Consider the following 16,920-nt stretch of genomic DNA (forward strand, 5'->3'; position numbering starts at 1 on the left):
TACTCAGACGCCGACGACATTGCACGGTCTGGCCTAGACCGTTAAGGCGTAAGCTTATATTCCCTGGGTAGTCCTCGTCGAAATTGTCGGCAAAGCGACGGAAGATATTGATTTTATGGGATTATTATATCATTTGATTGCCTCAGTTTAAACATTTGGCGACATTTAAAACGCCAATATGTACGTCAGCATTGTGGCATTATGTGGCACGAGTCGTCGCTAGGTATCTTGTGCAATTGTACATTAATATAGGCTAATACTCCGTTGAAAGATAGGCTTGGAATTAGCATTATGACGTCACGTGACGTCATGAGGTTCACGTTCGCGTTCACACAGAACCTTTGAAAAAGGTTCGCGTTCACACGAACCTGAACCTTTTTGAGGTTCACACCATCCCTAATAGGAAGGTTTCGATATGAATTGGAGTGACTAGGGTGACGGGAGTGTTTTAAGAGGGAATTAAAAATCCAAAAGTACGCCAAATTAATTTTACATTAATTAAAATAAACCACTGCATTCATGGAAACATCGTCGGCGGGTATTTGCGATTAGCGAAACGAAAACCGTCGTGATTTAACAGATTTTGTCGAATGTTACTTTGCAATGAGAACTCGGGGATATATAGAACTATAGTTCTACTATATAATCGTATGTCCTTACTACATCATCTACTGCGTGGCCATTTTTCTTCGGCGCCCCCCATACCACCTCCCTGAGCCCAGCGTCCCCCATATCGCCCACTGGGTATTTCCGTCCCCTTCAAAATCGAAATCGCTCCCTGCGGGAGCTGAACTCAAGGTTAAGAACCACTGGTTTAACTCATACACCTAATGGCACATATTCCGGATTTTTTTCTTAAGACATGGATGACACAATATCATACATATCGATAGGGATTGTGTGAACGTGACTGTGTGTTGAACTCATAAATTTAGAGGTTCACGTTCACAAAAGAACCTTGCTCGGTTCTGCACTGTCCTTTTTTTTTATATATATATATTACAATTTATCACGTCATTATAACATCTTTGGTTGAAATTTATTGCATTTCAACTGTGGGCCACTCTATGCATGGCGCTGGCGGCATAAAAAAATCAACACTAAGCGAGCCCACACCTTGACAATCTCAAAACTTTTACTTCCTTTGTTACAAAAGTTTGCTCGAAATCATCAGCTCTCCGTTTGTAAATATTTAGTCACTCTCCGCTGTGAGCTTGACCCGCAATGACACATAACATCAAGAGCGAAATACACTACATGTAGTCATAGAATGATGCTTATTCGAGCAATCAATGGAATTGATTATTATACCATTTGATTGCCCCAGTTGATACATTTGCCGACGTATAAGACGTCAATTTGTACTTCCGCATGTGGCATTATGTGGCTCGAGTCGTCGCTAGGTAGGCCTATCGCGTACACAAATATAGGCTATCATTTCACTGAAATGTAGGGTTGGAATTAGCAATGTGACGTGACGTGACGTGATGAGGTTCATATTCTCGTTCATACAGAACCTTTAAAAAAGGTTCGCGTTCACACGAACCTAAACCTTTCAGAGGTTCACACCATCCCTACATATCGAAATCACACACTCCGAGTGAATAAGCGGCGTGAGTAATGCTATAATGTCCCCGCGTTCGAAAAATTAATTTAGTTCCAAAATAATAATCCGTTCTGCAAATAATGGATGAAAGAATTCCATTGGATATGGAATTTGTGTTTCAGAACTAGGAAGTGTACTTTTTGCCTCATCTGCCATTTGAATGTCAGGATATATCGTCATCATGCGCCGGACCAACTGCGATGAGCACCAATGTAGCTATATGCGAGGAAAAAAGGCGCTGGTTGTTTATTCATCCGCTGACATGTATTTCTATTATTATATCATACATAACAGCTGAGCTCATCGCATTATCAGGTCCTGTACGCACTGCGCATATATGAATGGTTTGCTGCACGCGAAATGGATTTCTAATTTAGGTTAGTCTGATAACTTTAAGATAAGCTCAAGTGAATTAATGGAAAAACTGAAAAGCGATATTATCATTGCATGAAATATTCACATGCATATGCACAGGCTGACATTGCGTAACGACACGGATTTAATGGCCAGATATAAATTTCACGTCTCACCTGATTTTTCTCAGCTGTACCCACCCGTATTACGTGCAGTACGACATCGAACTATATCTATAAGTAAGTATTGCCATCACCGTTATCAATTTATGTGAACCTTGCAACTACTGGAAAGCCTATATGTGCGGCTCTAGGTTTAACTGCGGTATTTGTTTCTGGTCCAATTGTCATAAAGGATGAACGAAATGCGAAATATTTGCTGCCTTTTACGAGCAGGACCGAAACAGCAATTCGTCAGCCCCCAAAACGCTGATTTCGAGTGTAACATAGGGTGGCTTTCCCCCTACCCTCATGAGGTGCCCCTTTTCAACAACATTCGAATAGCGACAGTCTAATCGTTATGAGAAGTCGCTATATTCTAGGGCAGGCTCGTTTTTAATAATTACTTTGTTGCGTGTCGTTACCCTGGGACTCCCCTTCTGCTGAGGGATGGTGTGAACCTCTGAAAGGTTCAGGTTCGTGTGAACGCGAACCTTTTTCAAAGGTTCTGTGTGAACGCGAACGTGAAGCTCATGACGTCGCGTGATGTCATATTGTGAATTATAACCCTGCATTTTTGTGAAATTATACCTAGCGACGACTCGGGCCCACTATCCCGCAATGCTGAGTACATATTTTAAGCGTCGCCAAATGTATCAACTGGAGGAATCAAATGATATATTAATTCCATGAAATCTATATCTTCCGTCGCTTTGTCAACAGTTTCAACGAGAACTTGCCAAATAATATAACCTTACGCCTTATTAATGGTCTAGGCCGGACCGGACAATGTGTTGGGCGTCTGAGTGTTGCTACGGGGATATTGAGCAGAATGTGCTATGGGTTTTACCCCATTAAGAAGTTATACAGCAGTAGACAACACCCCAATCGCACGCATTTGGTTTTTATGATACAATAAAAATATAAAATTGAGGTGGACCCCGTGCGTTGGCTAAATTTTTTACATCAGACTGCGATATCAATTTCATGAATTGTTGGAATAAGCATCATTCGCTGACTACCTACATGAGGCGTATTCGCTCGTGATGTCGTGTGATTGCGCGTCAAGCTCACAACAGAGAGTCACTAAATATTCACAAACATAAAGCTGGATATTTCGAGCAAACTTTTGTAACAAAGTAGGTAAAACTTTTGAGTTTGTCAAGGTGCATGCTCATGCTCATTTAGTGTTGATTTTTTATGCTGTCAGCGCCACGCATAAAGTGACCCGCAGTTGAAATGCGATAAATTTCAACCAAAGATGTTGTAATGACGTGCAAATTGTAATATATGAAAAAGGTTCACAGTGCAGAACCTACCAAGGTTCGTTTGTGAACGTGAACCTCTAAATTTGCGAGGTTCACACACAGAACGCGAACGTGAACCTCACGTTCACACCATCCCTACATAGAATGATGTCGAAATTTCCCAAACGTACCACCCTAAACCAATAGAAAAACTTCTTACGTGAGACCCACACGATACAATATTGGCTTTTCTTCACGATGCGCATCGTTTCCTCCGTGGGGGGGGGGGACAGGGATATCTAGACTAGATATCTAGTAGATATCTAGACACCAGACATGGACAATTAGAGAATTTTCAGCTTTTCCAAATTAGATTAGAATTAGAATTAGAGCAACACGGTTTTTTCCAAATTAGATTAGAATTAGAATTAAAGCTACGCAGTTATTTCCAAATTAGATTAGAATTAGAGCCACACAATTTTTCCAAATTAGATTACAATTAGAATTAAAGCTACACAGCTTTTTCCAAATTATAATTAGATTAAAATTAGAACTACTGAATTCGCAAAAAACTTGGATATTGAATTAAATTGTGAATGAGAAATAATACGGCAAAATTCAGGTTCAGTTCAGATCAAATCACAGTGCGTTCCCAAAACCACGAGAATGGTTAACGTTTGTTCACCACGCTTGGCTCGCTTTGCACTCACCAGGGGTCACCAAGACGCGGGCCACATGCGGCCGGCGGTCTGATTTGGAATTTTGGAGGAACTCAAAGTAAAGCATTTTGAAATGCTCAAATTGATTGCAGTTTCAAATTATTATTGTTGTTATTTCAGAATATGCTATTCGCTTGTCCCCAACAACACTATTCCGCACTAGCTGAAACGGCTTCGGAGTTGCACCAACGCATGGCTATTATTCGTCACAATTACTACTATGATTGTAGGTGCGGTGTAAGTAATAGGCTTTTCGAAGTACAAAACTTCAATGTTGCAGCAAACAATACGTTCATATTGTTAAATTTATTCCACTGGAAGCTTTTCGACTGGCTCTCTTCAGCAGTGAACGCCAGCAAATGAGGTTAACCAAGTTCGAAATAAAGTAATGCGATGGTGGCTCGGCACTGGATTTCCCTGCGCGAGAGGGATATTCTTGTGAACTCGCTGCAAAATGCCACGGACAACAAGGTATTTTCCAGAAAACAATAAATTAGATTAGAATTAGAATTAGCACATAGGATCATTTCCCGAATTAGATTAGAATTAGAATTAGAGCATAGAATCATTTCACAAATTAGATTAGAACTAGAGTACTGGCATTTCGCTCTAATTTAGTGAAATTAGACAGCTAGAATTATCTAGTTGTCCAAGCCTAGATACCCCTTGGGTGGCATTTGTACTTTGGGGCTCAGATTGCCAGGACAGGACTATTCGGCGCTGGCCATTTATGCGCCTATATGAACAATAGACAATTGGACCACGGATATGACTTGATATCCCTGAATTGTATATGTGTATATATCAGTCAAGGTTTTCTCGCCATCGATCTTTTTGGCAACCCACTTCGCGTAGTCACGCCATGGCCGAAACTTCATATTTATGTATGGGTGTGTCGCGGCACAATACTTCTAGCGACATTAAAGCGCACAAGTCGGGAATAAAATTTTCAATTCGAATAAATCTCCTCAACATAGCCCATACTGTAGATTGAATTGCGAAATAATTTTATGCCCCCTCCGAGCTCGCCCAGTTCCCCTATGGAATGGGATGCGGCAGTCACGACTCTGCTTACGAGATAGTTATATGCGATGTCGCCAAGCTGTGAATTGACAGCTGCTTTCAGATTGTGTGATAACTCCCACTCTTCTTGCTTCTATCGTCAGTCAATACAGATTCACGTTCCCACCGACGAATAGTACGAGAATAAATTACTAGGATTCCGGTATATAAACTAGCTGATGTCACAAAATTAACACATTACAAAGAAACTTGTGAACCGTGTGAACCTCGAGATGATAAAGACAACTTATCTTCTGGCTTTAATTGCAACTGTCTTCGGAAGCAGTAAGTACTTACTACAAGATTGGTCTATCCGTTAGACTTAGAATAACATGAAAATCGAACATATAATTCAGGTCTTCCGAGAAATGTGCAAACTGGTTCAAGAATAATTAATGGCGTTGATGCCACAGCAGGAGAATACCCTTGGCAAGTAAGAGAAAGTGATTCGCGTGACTACTAGAAAGTGTAGGTAGAAAGTGTCTACTACTAAGTATCTTGCCAAGAATGGAGAAAGAACGTTCTACAGCAGAAGTTGTTGGCTGGCAACACTGGCGTTGTGCGCTAACTGCTGGTGACACACCGTGTTGCTTCGTTCTGACAATGTTCTCCACTTAACATCACAATTTTTCATCATGCGCATCTTGATATAAGAACCAATGTCCATGCAGTTAGGATGCTGCGGTACGTTGAGCACAACACCGCGTCACTAAAGGACTCTTTGATTAAAACCAGTCAATCTGTCAAGTATCTAGGTATTATTATTGATGATAATCTAGTATGGGACCATCACATCAACTACATAGCAAGCAAAATATCTCGTGGCATTGGTGCACTCTATCGCCTGAAGAAGCTGGTTCCAATATCACTTCTCCTACCTGTTTATCATGCGCTCGTCCACTGCCATCTTACATATGGAATAACAGTGTGGGGCTGCTCTTACAAGAAGCATATCAACAAGCTCCAGGTATTACAAAACAAAGCCATTCGGATTATATCTAATATACCTGCATGTAGTATAGTGTCAGTCCTGAATTTAGAAAATTGGGCATTCTCAAGGTCTCGGATTTGTATGAATTTGAAATTGTAAAAATCATGAAACAATATAATGAAAGAACATTACCTGAATATTTCGACAACTTTTTTCAATGCCCCAATTCAATTCACCATTATAACACAAGATTCTCACAGAATCAGTCCCTATTTGTTAAATTGAATTCATCAAGACTGTCAAGAAATTCCCTATCTTATATAGGTGTGAAATTTTGTAACAATGTACCAACTTTCTACCGTACTCTTCCTTATCATACATTTAAAGCTCGCTATTGCAAATTGATATTATCCAAGTACTAAGAAGAACATATCTCATGACCACAGTGGTGTTGTTTATTGTTTTGATTCATTTAATATGCTACAATAATATTACCACTGTGTACATGGGTCAAATTGTTATTTTCTGATCACACTGTTAACTATGGTAACCGTCCTTCACTAGTGTTGCTGTCTTTTATTTACTTTTGTTTATTTCGTTACTCTTTGCGGTGCTACTTGACTGAGAGAAGAAATTGATCCATATTATAATTAATACTGCCAATATGCTTGGGTGACTCCGGCCTAGAAGACTTCGGCCATATCGGGTCTCCCAGTCTATACCGTGTAAATTATAGTTTGGAAAATTTAAAAAAATGTATACTATTGGACGTGAATGTTTGTGGACATTGCCTTTACTATATTTCATGGTTGACGAATAAAAGAACTCTCTCTCTCTCTCTCTCTCACCCGATTTGTTTCATTTGACCGATTATGATTCACAATGAGCAGACAATGGTGGGCCTATACAGTAGGTAGGCTATAAGCTGTAAAATATCAAATGATAAGTCCACCGACAGCAGGTTGCAAAAAAATCTTGACTTTATAAACAATGACAAAATTTTGACTTATTTTCACATGTCAAACAAACATTGCCCTTATAATAACAGTGTTGAGGTGACTCTGGATCTTTGAGCGTCGCGTAAGGCATAGCTCGACATTTCCACCCAGCGGATAGGAATTGATCCTTGTAGGACTAGTTTGTCGCCACACACTTCCCGTAATACTAGGGGTTACCATATTTTGGGAATCTGAAAAGAGGACACTTTTTCAAAATTTTCATACTTAATATACCGGAGTAAAATCCGGAAAATAAATGGTAAATTTACTCCGAGTTTGGAAGGTCATCTTTACGACTCGACTTCCGAAATACCCACTTTGTACGAGATTTTCCGTTGGTTGACTAAAGAAAAGGTCATCTTTCTGGCGGCTCAACTGATAGACCCACCGGACCGCTATTTGAGTACGGATTTCCTATATCTTAGTCCAATTTCCACATACATTTAACCAAAATTTTCAGAAAAGAGGACAAATCCTCCAAGAGGACGTATGTTAACCCTAAGTAATACAATCCCTTCATTTCTCCTCACGCCACATCCTTTATATTGCTGGCCAGCGACAATTTTGTCCACCTCATACTCAAAGCGCCAAAACATTAATTGTAATCGCATTATGCAAAATCCAATACGGATGAGGATTGACGATATATTCCCAACACCGTATCCAATGAGAATACTGGATGATAATTTTTTGAGTTGAAATCCCGTGACTTGATCCACATGATTTGATACCACTTGGTTGAATTTTTATGTGGCATTCATTATGTTAATTTAGAAATGGCAAGTTATTCTATGGTGTTTAGCTAATAAGCTAATTATTGAAAATTTATATCACCGTCGAATTTCACCCAATTTTTCATTGAAGGTATCATTGCAAGAGCCCTATGGATCTGGTTACTGGCATTTCTGCGGTGGCTCAATCATATCCTCGAACTATATCATGTCTGCTGCGCATTGTTATAAAGAGTAGGTAGTGATGGATAATAGATAATGTATTCTCATGCTAGAATATTTCACTCGCTCATTGGTCAGTCGTCTCGGTGGTCTTCAATTACCACAAGAATGCGAGTTGCGATAAGATGAAAGGCGCCGTTCTGCAAAGTGGGTGCTAAATGTGCTAAACCACGCTGACGCGACACCGACGGAGTCACCATTGTCATGATTCTGCTCTCTATTCGACAGTAATTTTGAAATTTCAATTCATGCACACGATGACACAATTGAGTCATCCCGTCACCGGATTCGAATTTGGATTCGGATTCGAAACTCAAAAATGCATACAGGATTTGGTTTTGAAAATACCAAGTTCGCTCATGTCTAGCCTACGTGGGATGACATTAGAAATTTTCCAGCCCCAGCATGGTGACAGTGTACGTGGGATCAGTTCAGAAGTTTAGCGGAGGAGAACGCTATGGAATAACTGAATTTCTTGCACACCCGCAATACAACCCGAATGACATCTCCATGGACTATGCAGTGATCAAACTTGAGCGATCGCTCGTATTTACATCATCGGTGATTCAAGCAGTTCGCGTCAATAAGATTCGCATAACTGACATTTAAAATTCCCAGGTCCAAGCGGTCGTCATTCCGGGTCCCGAATATGACGCGACTTCCCAATTCAATGGTCCCGCTGTTATCAGCGGATGGGGATACAGCGCCTACTACGGACAGAACCGTCCTCAAAACGAAATGCCGACGACCTTGCAATACGCGGATGTTCCGGTGTGGACCGACGCAGAGTGCAGTAGCATCTGGGGCAGCTATTACCAATCGTCAAACATGCTATGTGCTGGTGGCAGCGCAGGATCATGCATGGTAAGGTTAAATTTCGTTGAAACGTAAGCAAAAAGAGGCCGACGACATAATATGGACTAACTTGAATACGCTTTTTTCCTATTTTCTTTTATCCTACGAATAAATAAATATTTTAGACATTGGATAAAATCGGGAACTTTTTATTTACATTGACGGGTCTAAATCAACAGAAGGAGCCGGTCATGCGTTTACTATCGCGTCGCTGATGATAAACTTTTCTTGACCTTGCTCGACCCTAACGTCAGTCTATTCCATAGAAGCACTAGATATTTTCCACGCTCTAAAATAGATATTACACACAGCATACGCAAAGTGTTGTATTTGAATGTGGCCGCTCGCTGAATCAAGCGATTCGGAAAGGTGCCATCGTTGTCCTGGCCTCGGTACCGGGACACGCTGATATCAGTGGCAACGAGATGGCCGACAAATTGGCTTGTCAGGCTGCCAGGACCGACAGCGAAAATTCCCCTCCTCAGACATTTCCGGACGAAATTAGCCATACTGTGGCGAAAGCCAAAGTACGACAATACTGCAGAGTGTTGCAGAGCGACCTGGAACACCGAACATCAACGGAAAGAGCAAGGAGTTCACTATCGAAACTTTCATAGATCATTGACTGATGGCCATTTTCCATCGATGAATCGACATGGGCTCTAACAACGATTGATATTTCGACGTCGTTCAGGCCATTACCGCTCAAAAGCGCACTTATACGAATTAGAGGTAGCGATACTGATCTCTGTGAACATTGCACAGTACCTGAAACAGCGGAACATTTTTTGCTGCACTGCCATCGACATGGTTTTCATGGAACCTTGTTATTTGACAGTGCGCGTAAGCTCAAAATCGCCGCAACACTCGAAAATTTACTGATCGTCTCGGAAATGGTATCCCATGTTGCAGAGTTCGTTCTGTCGTATGTGATACCGGGGCCGTCCCCGTCCAGTAATTTTATTTGGCACATCTTCAATGGTTTGTTTAAAATGATCGTAGCCCCCGGTGGTACATATTTGTAAATAATAAACATGTACTTGCCCCCATAATGTCCCAAGTTGCGCCCCAGGAGTGATAAATGCTCGAAACTACTTTTGAAAAAGTAATTGTCCCTAATTTGGTATAGGCCTACGGCCCGCACATTCTATAGCCCAATCATCAATAATAATAATTTACCGAAATTCAGCTTCATCCATAAAATTCCGTATTCATCAGTTTGTTTATTATGCGCGTTGGACTACTGTCTACAATGGCTTCAGATTACATCATGTTCCTACAATTCAATATCGTTGAGAGTTGTTGAGAACATTACCTACTGCAATCCAGTTTTATTGTTGATTACTAGAACTAGAATTTCACTTGAAGTCAATTCCTTATTCAATGCTGTCGAATGTGGGGGAGCATACGGTGTTTAAATGAAAGTAAGACGACAGAGTGACTGGAAATGTCCTTTTGGATCGGCACGTCTACTCCACTTATCGATGGTATTTGTACCAATTAACGCAATTGGAGAATCACCTCACCATAAACATTCATATGTAATTATACTTAATTTATATTATATGAATAAATATATTTATGCTCCTATGACTGGGCCGCATTTGGAAGCAGTTAAAAGTCACATGAAATGTTTTTTTTATCATTCTGCTTCATCAACTATATACAGAAATTTTGATTCACAGGGAGACTCAGGTGGACCTATTGTCCAAACCATCAACGGAACCCCAACCTTGCTCGGGGCCACATCTTGGGGATCTAGCAAATGCGACTTGGATTATCCAAGTGTTTGGGCTAAATTGTCGGCTGTCAGACCATGGATCGTCGAAAACACTGATCTGGAGTAGATTCCATTCATCATTTTTCCTCGCATCCAAGCGGAATACCCGAATCAGTAAAATAAACAATGAGCATTCGACAATGTCAGACAGTGTTTATGTAAGACCGCGCAGCGCAGGTGTTTGCGAGTCACTGATTCATATTCTAGAGCAGTGATTTCATACCGCGATCCAAGCTAGCCTTTTTTACGGCTCTCATTGATCTCTGAAATCCCACAAATACATAGTAGAGAGTCATAGACGTAAAGTTGCAGGTTATTTCTATAAATATTTCGAGTCAATGTTTGTAGGATCAATGGTAAAATAACAGATATTAGTTATTATGTCTGAACCGCCCAGAGCAGCTTTTGAAAACCGGGAAGAGATTGCCGCAGACTACCGTACTGCCGAAATGGTACTAGACAAAGCGTAATGGTTTTGGAATCGGTGTCATTCGAATCTCCCTTGGAATCAGCGAATCGAGCATTATGCAGGCTAGTCCTGTGTCAGAAAAATCATGAAGCTTGCCCCAAGTAAAATAAGGACATGAATTGTGTAGATTTATAGCTGATTATGAATTAGAGCGTACAGGAAATATCTGATCTACCTCAGGTAGCATAGGTTACAACATGATGTCTAGTACAGTAAGGACCGTAACGTAAGCCCCCACCCTCCCGCAAAAAATGGTCTTGGGCGAACCCCTCCAGATCCTTCTCAAGCGAGTCGTGTTTGACGCGACTTATAACCGACATTTATTCTGCTGTTTAGTGAGACGAATCACTTCGCCAAAACGCGCCAAGCGCGAAAATTTTCAACAATTCGTTATTGAATCGGTCATTATGATCGGGAATTACATATATGTTGCTATCAATTTTTTTTTATCTTCTCTACTCCCGTAATCAGATTTCCCGGTAGAGCTGAATGAGGTGACTTGGAAACTGTAGGGCCTGTTAATAATAATTAAACATATTCGGGTGGTATAAAAGGTTCATTACATGATGTTGTTTCGTGACCTCCTATGTCTGCTATGTCAAAAGATATTGAAATCGCCCAAACGTACTAAACTAAAAGACGCACACGATTTCAAATTGGTATTTCTTCACTGACGATTAAATTTTCTTTGCTGGTAGGCATTTGTCTGTGGGGTTCAGATTGCCAGGCAGAAAAAGTCGGCGCAAGCCATTTAGGCTTCTATAAGGACAAATAAACATATGGGCCTATCGAATGTTCCCTCTGATTTTTCACGAGTCTGCGCGCACTCGCCAACTGACTGCGCGGTCCCTTGAACAACAGTGTGTAACGACTAAAAAAAGGTCATCACTTTGATTGAACTGCCGAATTACACAGGTTTTCTGTTTAATTTTGTGATTTTAAATAAAAAAGAGATCATCACTTCGGCTTTTTTGTGTGCAGCTTAGATTTTCTGTGCTCAGAGACCATGTCAGCACTGCGCAATTGCGCAAGCGCGCTGATAATAGGGGACAGTGGGCCTATGTATATATATGGAAGTTTTCGGTCAGAATAAGGGCAGTCTTCTTCTGCCCAGGTTTTCTCGCTGTCGATCGTTCTGGTACACTTCTTGGAGTCGCATGTTACATGGTCAAAAACTGCATATGTCGTGGTGCGGTAATGACCGAAGCCGAATGCCCATTTGTATAAATCATGCGTAGTTTTTTCTTTGAGCGGGGGGAGAGAGTACCCAATAACCCAGAAATTTGGCAACATTAAATGACGCATAGCGCGAAAATTTTCTTTAACGTTGCGGCGGTTACGGTCCTGAGTATACAGTCAATGCAATTTCAGCGAAACCCCTAACTTGAATGCATTGCATATATATCCGACACACAAGTAATCTTGACATTTATTTACAATATAATCGGAACGAAATGAAGGCAGTTAGCGAGCGTACGGTTTGTAGATTGATATCAGTGATGGTACACATCAATTCGCCGTCTTCACGACGGTTTGTCGAACGAAAGAGCGCGATGAGGGCCTAAAGCATGTCCAGCAGAATGTAGACTGCATGTCATCATAATTCTGGATAATTCTCGGTTCCCCTTAAGAAGGTAAGCATGCTTTTCCGCTGCATCTGTTGAAGTTGTGCGGTAGATATTTGCGACACAATTCTTCTTCGCGGGCTTGGTTGCTGAGGCCATCAGCGATTCGTCGTGAGATGCCCCTGCAGAAATTCCACGAGTGATGATAAATGCCAATTGGATCATTAAATGTTATAGGTTGTATTTCAGGGAGGTCTAGACGCAATAGAGGAGTTCAGAAATCACATTTTAGTATTCTCTAGAAATACATCTGAAGTTGGGCAGCACAATCTTCAAAAATAAACTTTCTTCGTCGATGCAATGCGGAATGCCTATTCGAACTCTGGGCAGAGAGAGAGAAAGAGACACACACAAAATCAAAATAATGATTTAAAGCAGCGGTTAACAACCTATATAGTGGTCGGGACCCCAATGGGGTAGTTTGCCTATTCTCTAGGGGTCGCGGAGACGAAAGTAAAATACCAATGACTATTAATATATGCCAATTAATCGTATGCAATCGGTGGCTCATTCTCATTCTTATCCTATTTCATTTTTCAAAATATAATGACCCTTGAGGGATGTGAAATCGGCAAACAAGTATGAGATCAGTCGGATAGTCATTTTGAAGCGCCATCTACTATAAATAACGCATGGTCGGTGTCTAACAACCATTATGAAGATTAAAGGGTCGAGTGCTCATAAATCAATTGGACGGGAATTTCACATTCCAGGAAAACTGCAAGTGAGACAGTAGTACTAATAGTATATAATGTATACTATACATCAGAGGTCTCAAACTCAAATGTGCTGGCGGGCCAATTTCCTACATTTTGGTGGTGCCGCGGCCCGCAGCACCAATAACAGAGTAATTCAATGTATTTCCAAATGGGCCTTAATTGACGGGACCTGGCAGAATGACATTCCACACGCATCGTGAAAATGTGATTTACTATTGTGAATTCACGAATCCACGCCTTTCACGAAAAAAAATCACATTTTAAAATATTTGAATAAAATTGCTGCTGCACTTGGCATAGTTGCTGTATATTTAGTTGCAGACACAATGCGCGAGTTGCTGCATCAGGACATCGTAAAAACTGCCGCGTTATAATTTTGCAGCTTGCGGACATTTGACGTGGCACAATTATAGGTAGAATATTTTAGAATTTTACAAAGTTTGATCTGATATCAGAGCATTGGAGCTGTACAGCCCAATCCGGGTTTCGGGAATACTCCTGATAACTAGGCTATTTATCATGTTATTACCAAAGTTAAATTAAATCAGCGTCAGATTCAACTTCGAATATTGGAACAGATATGTAACAACTTGAATATAATGATTACTATGCCGTAGCAAAAGAAATGTCCGATCGTTGAAGAATCCATTGGTGTGACAGCTGTGAAGCTTATACGCGACGACTATACGTTATACTTAATCGGCGATAGTAACGGATAAGGATACCCAAGATGACGCAGGATATAACTAACTGTACTTCAAGAGGGCAACATAATGCCAATGGTAGCCATTCGGGCCTCCTCAGATATCTAAATAAGGTACGCAACACAAGCTAAGACTTTTTTATATATTACCATTCCCCATACCAGTTTGATAGTTTGTTGCGTCCGTGGTTGTACCAAGTCACGGCGTTCCGAGTCACAATAAATCCTGCTCTGATTGTAACATTTCACGCGTCCGAATTCGAGTAATTTTACGAACGGTCGCGGCCAAGTCCAAATCACAATTTCCAGTTCCGAATCATCAACGGGTCATTTATTTCCCTCATAAACAAGTAATGTGACGTAATAATTGATCTTCCTCTGCGTGGTAACTTTTGAAAGTGATGTAATAGTGAAGTATGATGAGTAGTTTCAAGCTTCTGGACTAGTTTTAGAGCGAATTTCCAGTTATTTAAAAGAAAGATATATTGGGCAGTTAAATATTCTCGAATACTTGGAAATCCAAAATGTCGTCGCGGGCCGCACAAAATGGTCTCGAGGGCCGCATGCGGCCCGCGTGCCTCGTGTTTGAGACGTCTGCTATACATGCACGGCACATTTAGGGTTGTATTTAAAACAAAAATCAATTTAGAACAAACACGTTTAAAACATGGCCCTTGTTTAAAACTTTTTTTTATTTTCAATATTTTTAACCATGACGTCACTAATATTTAATTGTGACGCCTCAGTGGATTGGCATTGACAACTGAAAGTATAAGGTAAAGATGACTCCTTCGACGAATAGGGCTTCTGACCACTGTCATAAACAGAACAAAAATATCTTTAACAAGGACTGTGTGCACTGTTTTGCAACATTTTACGGTCGGCGAACTTCATAATAACAATACCCATTCCGTACCAATGATCCATATCTACTTGCTATAGCTGTTGAACAGACGACGATTTCGAGGGTTCCAGCCACTCCATATCGTAAAAGACGACTTTATTGGATGCAAATCGTCCGCGTAGGCTCATATTACATGTTTTTCGAAAGCATTTAAACAATTATGGCATAATTATACAACGTTTGAAAAAATATCGTGTTTTTAAAGGCATTTGTTTAAAACACAGTTCTAAACGAAGAGTTTCAAAACACCGATTGTTTAAAATGGAACTCTATGCACATTGTATAAGCACACACGCTCGGCGTGGCCGAATATCCATATTTCGCGTAACGTAGGATTTTAAGTAGCAAGGATACTTTGATTGGATAGAAATTGTTCCAAAATATCTATATATATTGTGATAGTCTTGATAGACGGAGGTTCGCGACTTGATAATTGCATAATTGCTTTATTGTGCGCACAGTCGCCAGATTACCACATCGGCCGTGAGTAGGTTTGGGCGAAGGTGCGGACCATTTTTTAAGTAGGCTAATCGGCACGTCAAATTGAGAGCTGGGTCGTGGAGCATTTTCAATCGGAAAATAGGGTCCCGACCACAAAAAGGTTGGGAACCGCTGTGTAAACGATTCAACTTCATTAACTTTGTTGATTTCATTGTAACTTGACTAACCAAGCAAGAGTCATTAAGATATACTTACCAACAGTATACAGCTAGATACTGCTGAATTGTAACGACGACATTGAGGAAACGAGTGGTGTTTACACTGTTGTGATGCATCCCGCAATAGTCGCCGACGCCTATTTCTTCGTGTTCAGCGCAAACGCATTGTAGATGAGATGATGACGGAGTGGGACAAATGTTACGAGACGAGTTCGCCTCCGGTATACACATCCTGCAGTATGCATTAATTTGATGGTTAGTGGCTTACTGGCTTCAAACTTGGGCCTAAATGTTCTCAAGTCAATATATTGTCGGTAAGTAGTCAAGGCTTAAAGCTATCTCCGAAACGTGAGAAAAAGTACGATAAAAGTAATTAGATATTACTGGCAAAGGCAAACTCGTTCGCAAAACAGGTCCACCCATCCCTGGCAATCTATAGCATCCGGGAGTTCGCCGCAGTCGATATGGAACGCAGTGGGAAGACGCAGTATTTTCTTGCACATCGCATCACTAGAGCTTTTTGCGTTGCATTTTGTGCACGAGCAGTAAAAGGAATCCTGCAATTTATAATTAACTCAGGTCCGAAAAAATCTGCTGGTGTACCATTGTTCATGGGATTCACATGAACAGCATTCCCTATAATATAACATATATGCACTGCACAATGCACACGCCAACGTTGGCTGCATTTGGCTACTTACCAAATATCCAATACTCCTTAATATAGCAGCAAAGTAACGTGATTCTTTGTCGACAGACTTGGACGTCACCTGTATATGTAAATATGGCGTTGGTATTTACGGCGATTCATTAATTCATAGCCATGGCCTAGTACACAGGACAAGTATACTTATAGTACAGTGGTCGGGAGCCTATGGCTCTTTTGGGTATAAGATATGGCTCTTTGCCAAATATTTATTTTTGTACTGAATTGATCAATATTGCAGCGACTTATTGGTAAATTTTCATGTCGGCCAGAATGATTAATCTCGTGGCAGTATAAACATGTCTTTGAGAGGTAAAGACCATGCCGTCTTCAGGTTTAGGGGCTCGGACCACCTTTTTTCGAAATCCTCAAATTTAAATTGCTGTCACGCCGGCGGCCAATATCACTCGGGAATTCTATGTAACCGACTTGAAATCTTTAATTGTGCGATACGTTGATTAATCAGAGAGCA

The 16,920-nt window shown here is 40.8% G+C and overlaps 3 protein-coding genes across 4 annotated transcripts in view; 2 read left to right on the top strand and 1 right to left on the bottom strand.

Annotated features, from left to right (window-relative positions):
- The window catches only part of LOC145450513 (broad substrate specificity ATP-binding cassette transporter ABCG2-like), a 169,857-nt gene that overhangs the window by 48,476 nt on the left and 104,461 nt on the right, over positions 1–16,920 (top strand). The window lies entirely within an intron of this gene.
- On the top strand, positions 5,277–10,804 carry LOC145450689 (chymotrypsinogen A-like). The gene is made up of 6 exons (XM_080329193.1): positions 5,277–5,431; positions 5,503–5,579; positions 7,940–8,040; positions 8,427–8,589; positions 8,647–8,892; positions 10,569–10,804. Exons 1-6 carry the CDS (start codon positions 5,380–5,382, stop codon positions 10,728–10,730), a joined length of 801 nt encoding a protein of 266 aa, XP_080185319.1. The 5' UTR covers positions 5,277–5,379; the 3' UTR covers positions 10,731–10,804.
- Positions 12,490–16,531, bottom strand: LOC145450517 (uncharacterized). Its single transcript, XM_080329038.1, has 3 exons — positions 16,444–16,531; positions 15,780–16,299; positions 12,490–12,879 (listed from the first exon to the last, which is right to left on the bottom strand). The coding sequence occupies exons 2-3, from the start codon at positions 15,971–15,973 to the stop codon at positions 12,759–12,761; spliced, it is 315 nt and encodes a 104-aa protein (XP_080185164.1). The 5' UTR covers positions 15,974–16,299; positions 16,444–16,531; the 3' UTR covers positions 12,490–12,758.

This window comes from Botryllus schlosseri, chromosome 11 (genome assembly GCF_051294905.1).
Source record: "Botryllus schlosseri isolate E-star chromosome 11, Bs_hap1, whole genome shotgun sequence".
Lineage (NCBI taxonomy): Eukaryota > Metazoa > Chordata > Ascidiacea > Stolidobranchia > Styelidae > Botryllus > Botryllus schlosseri.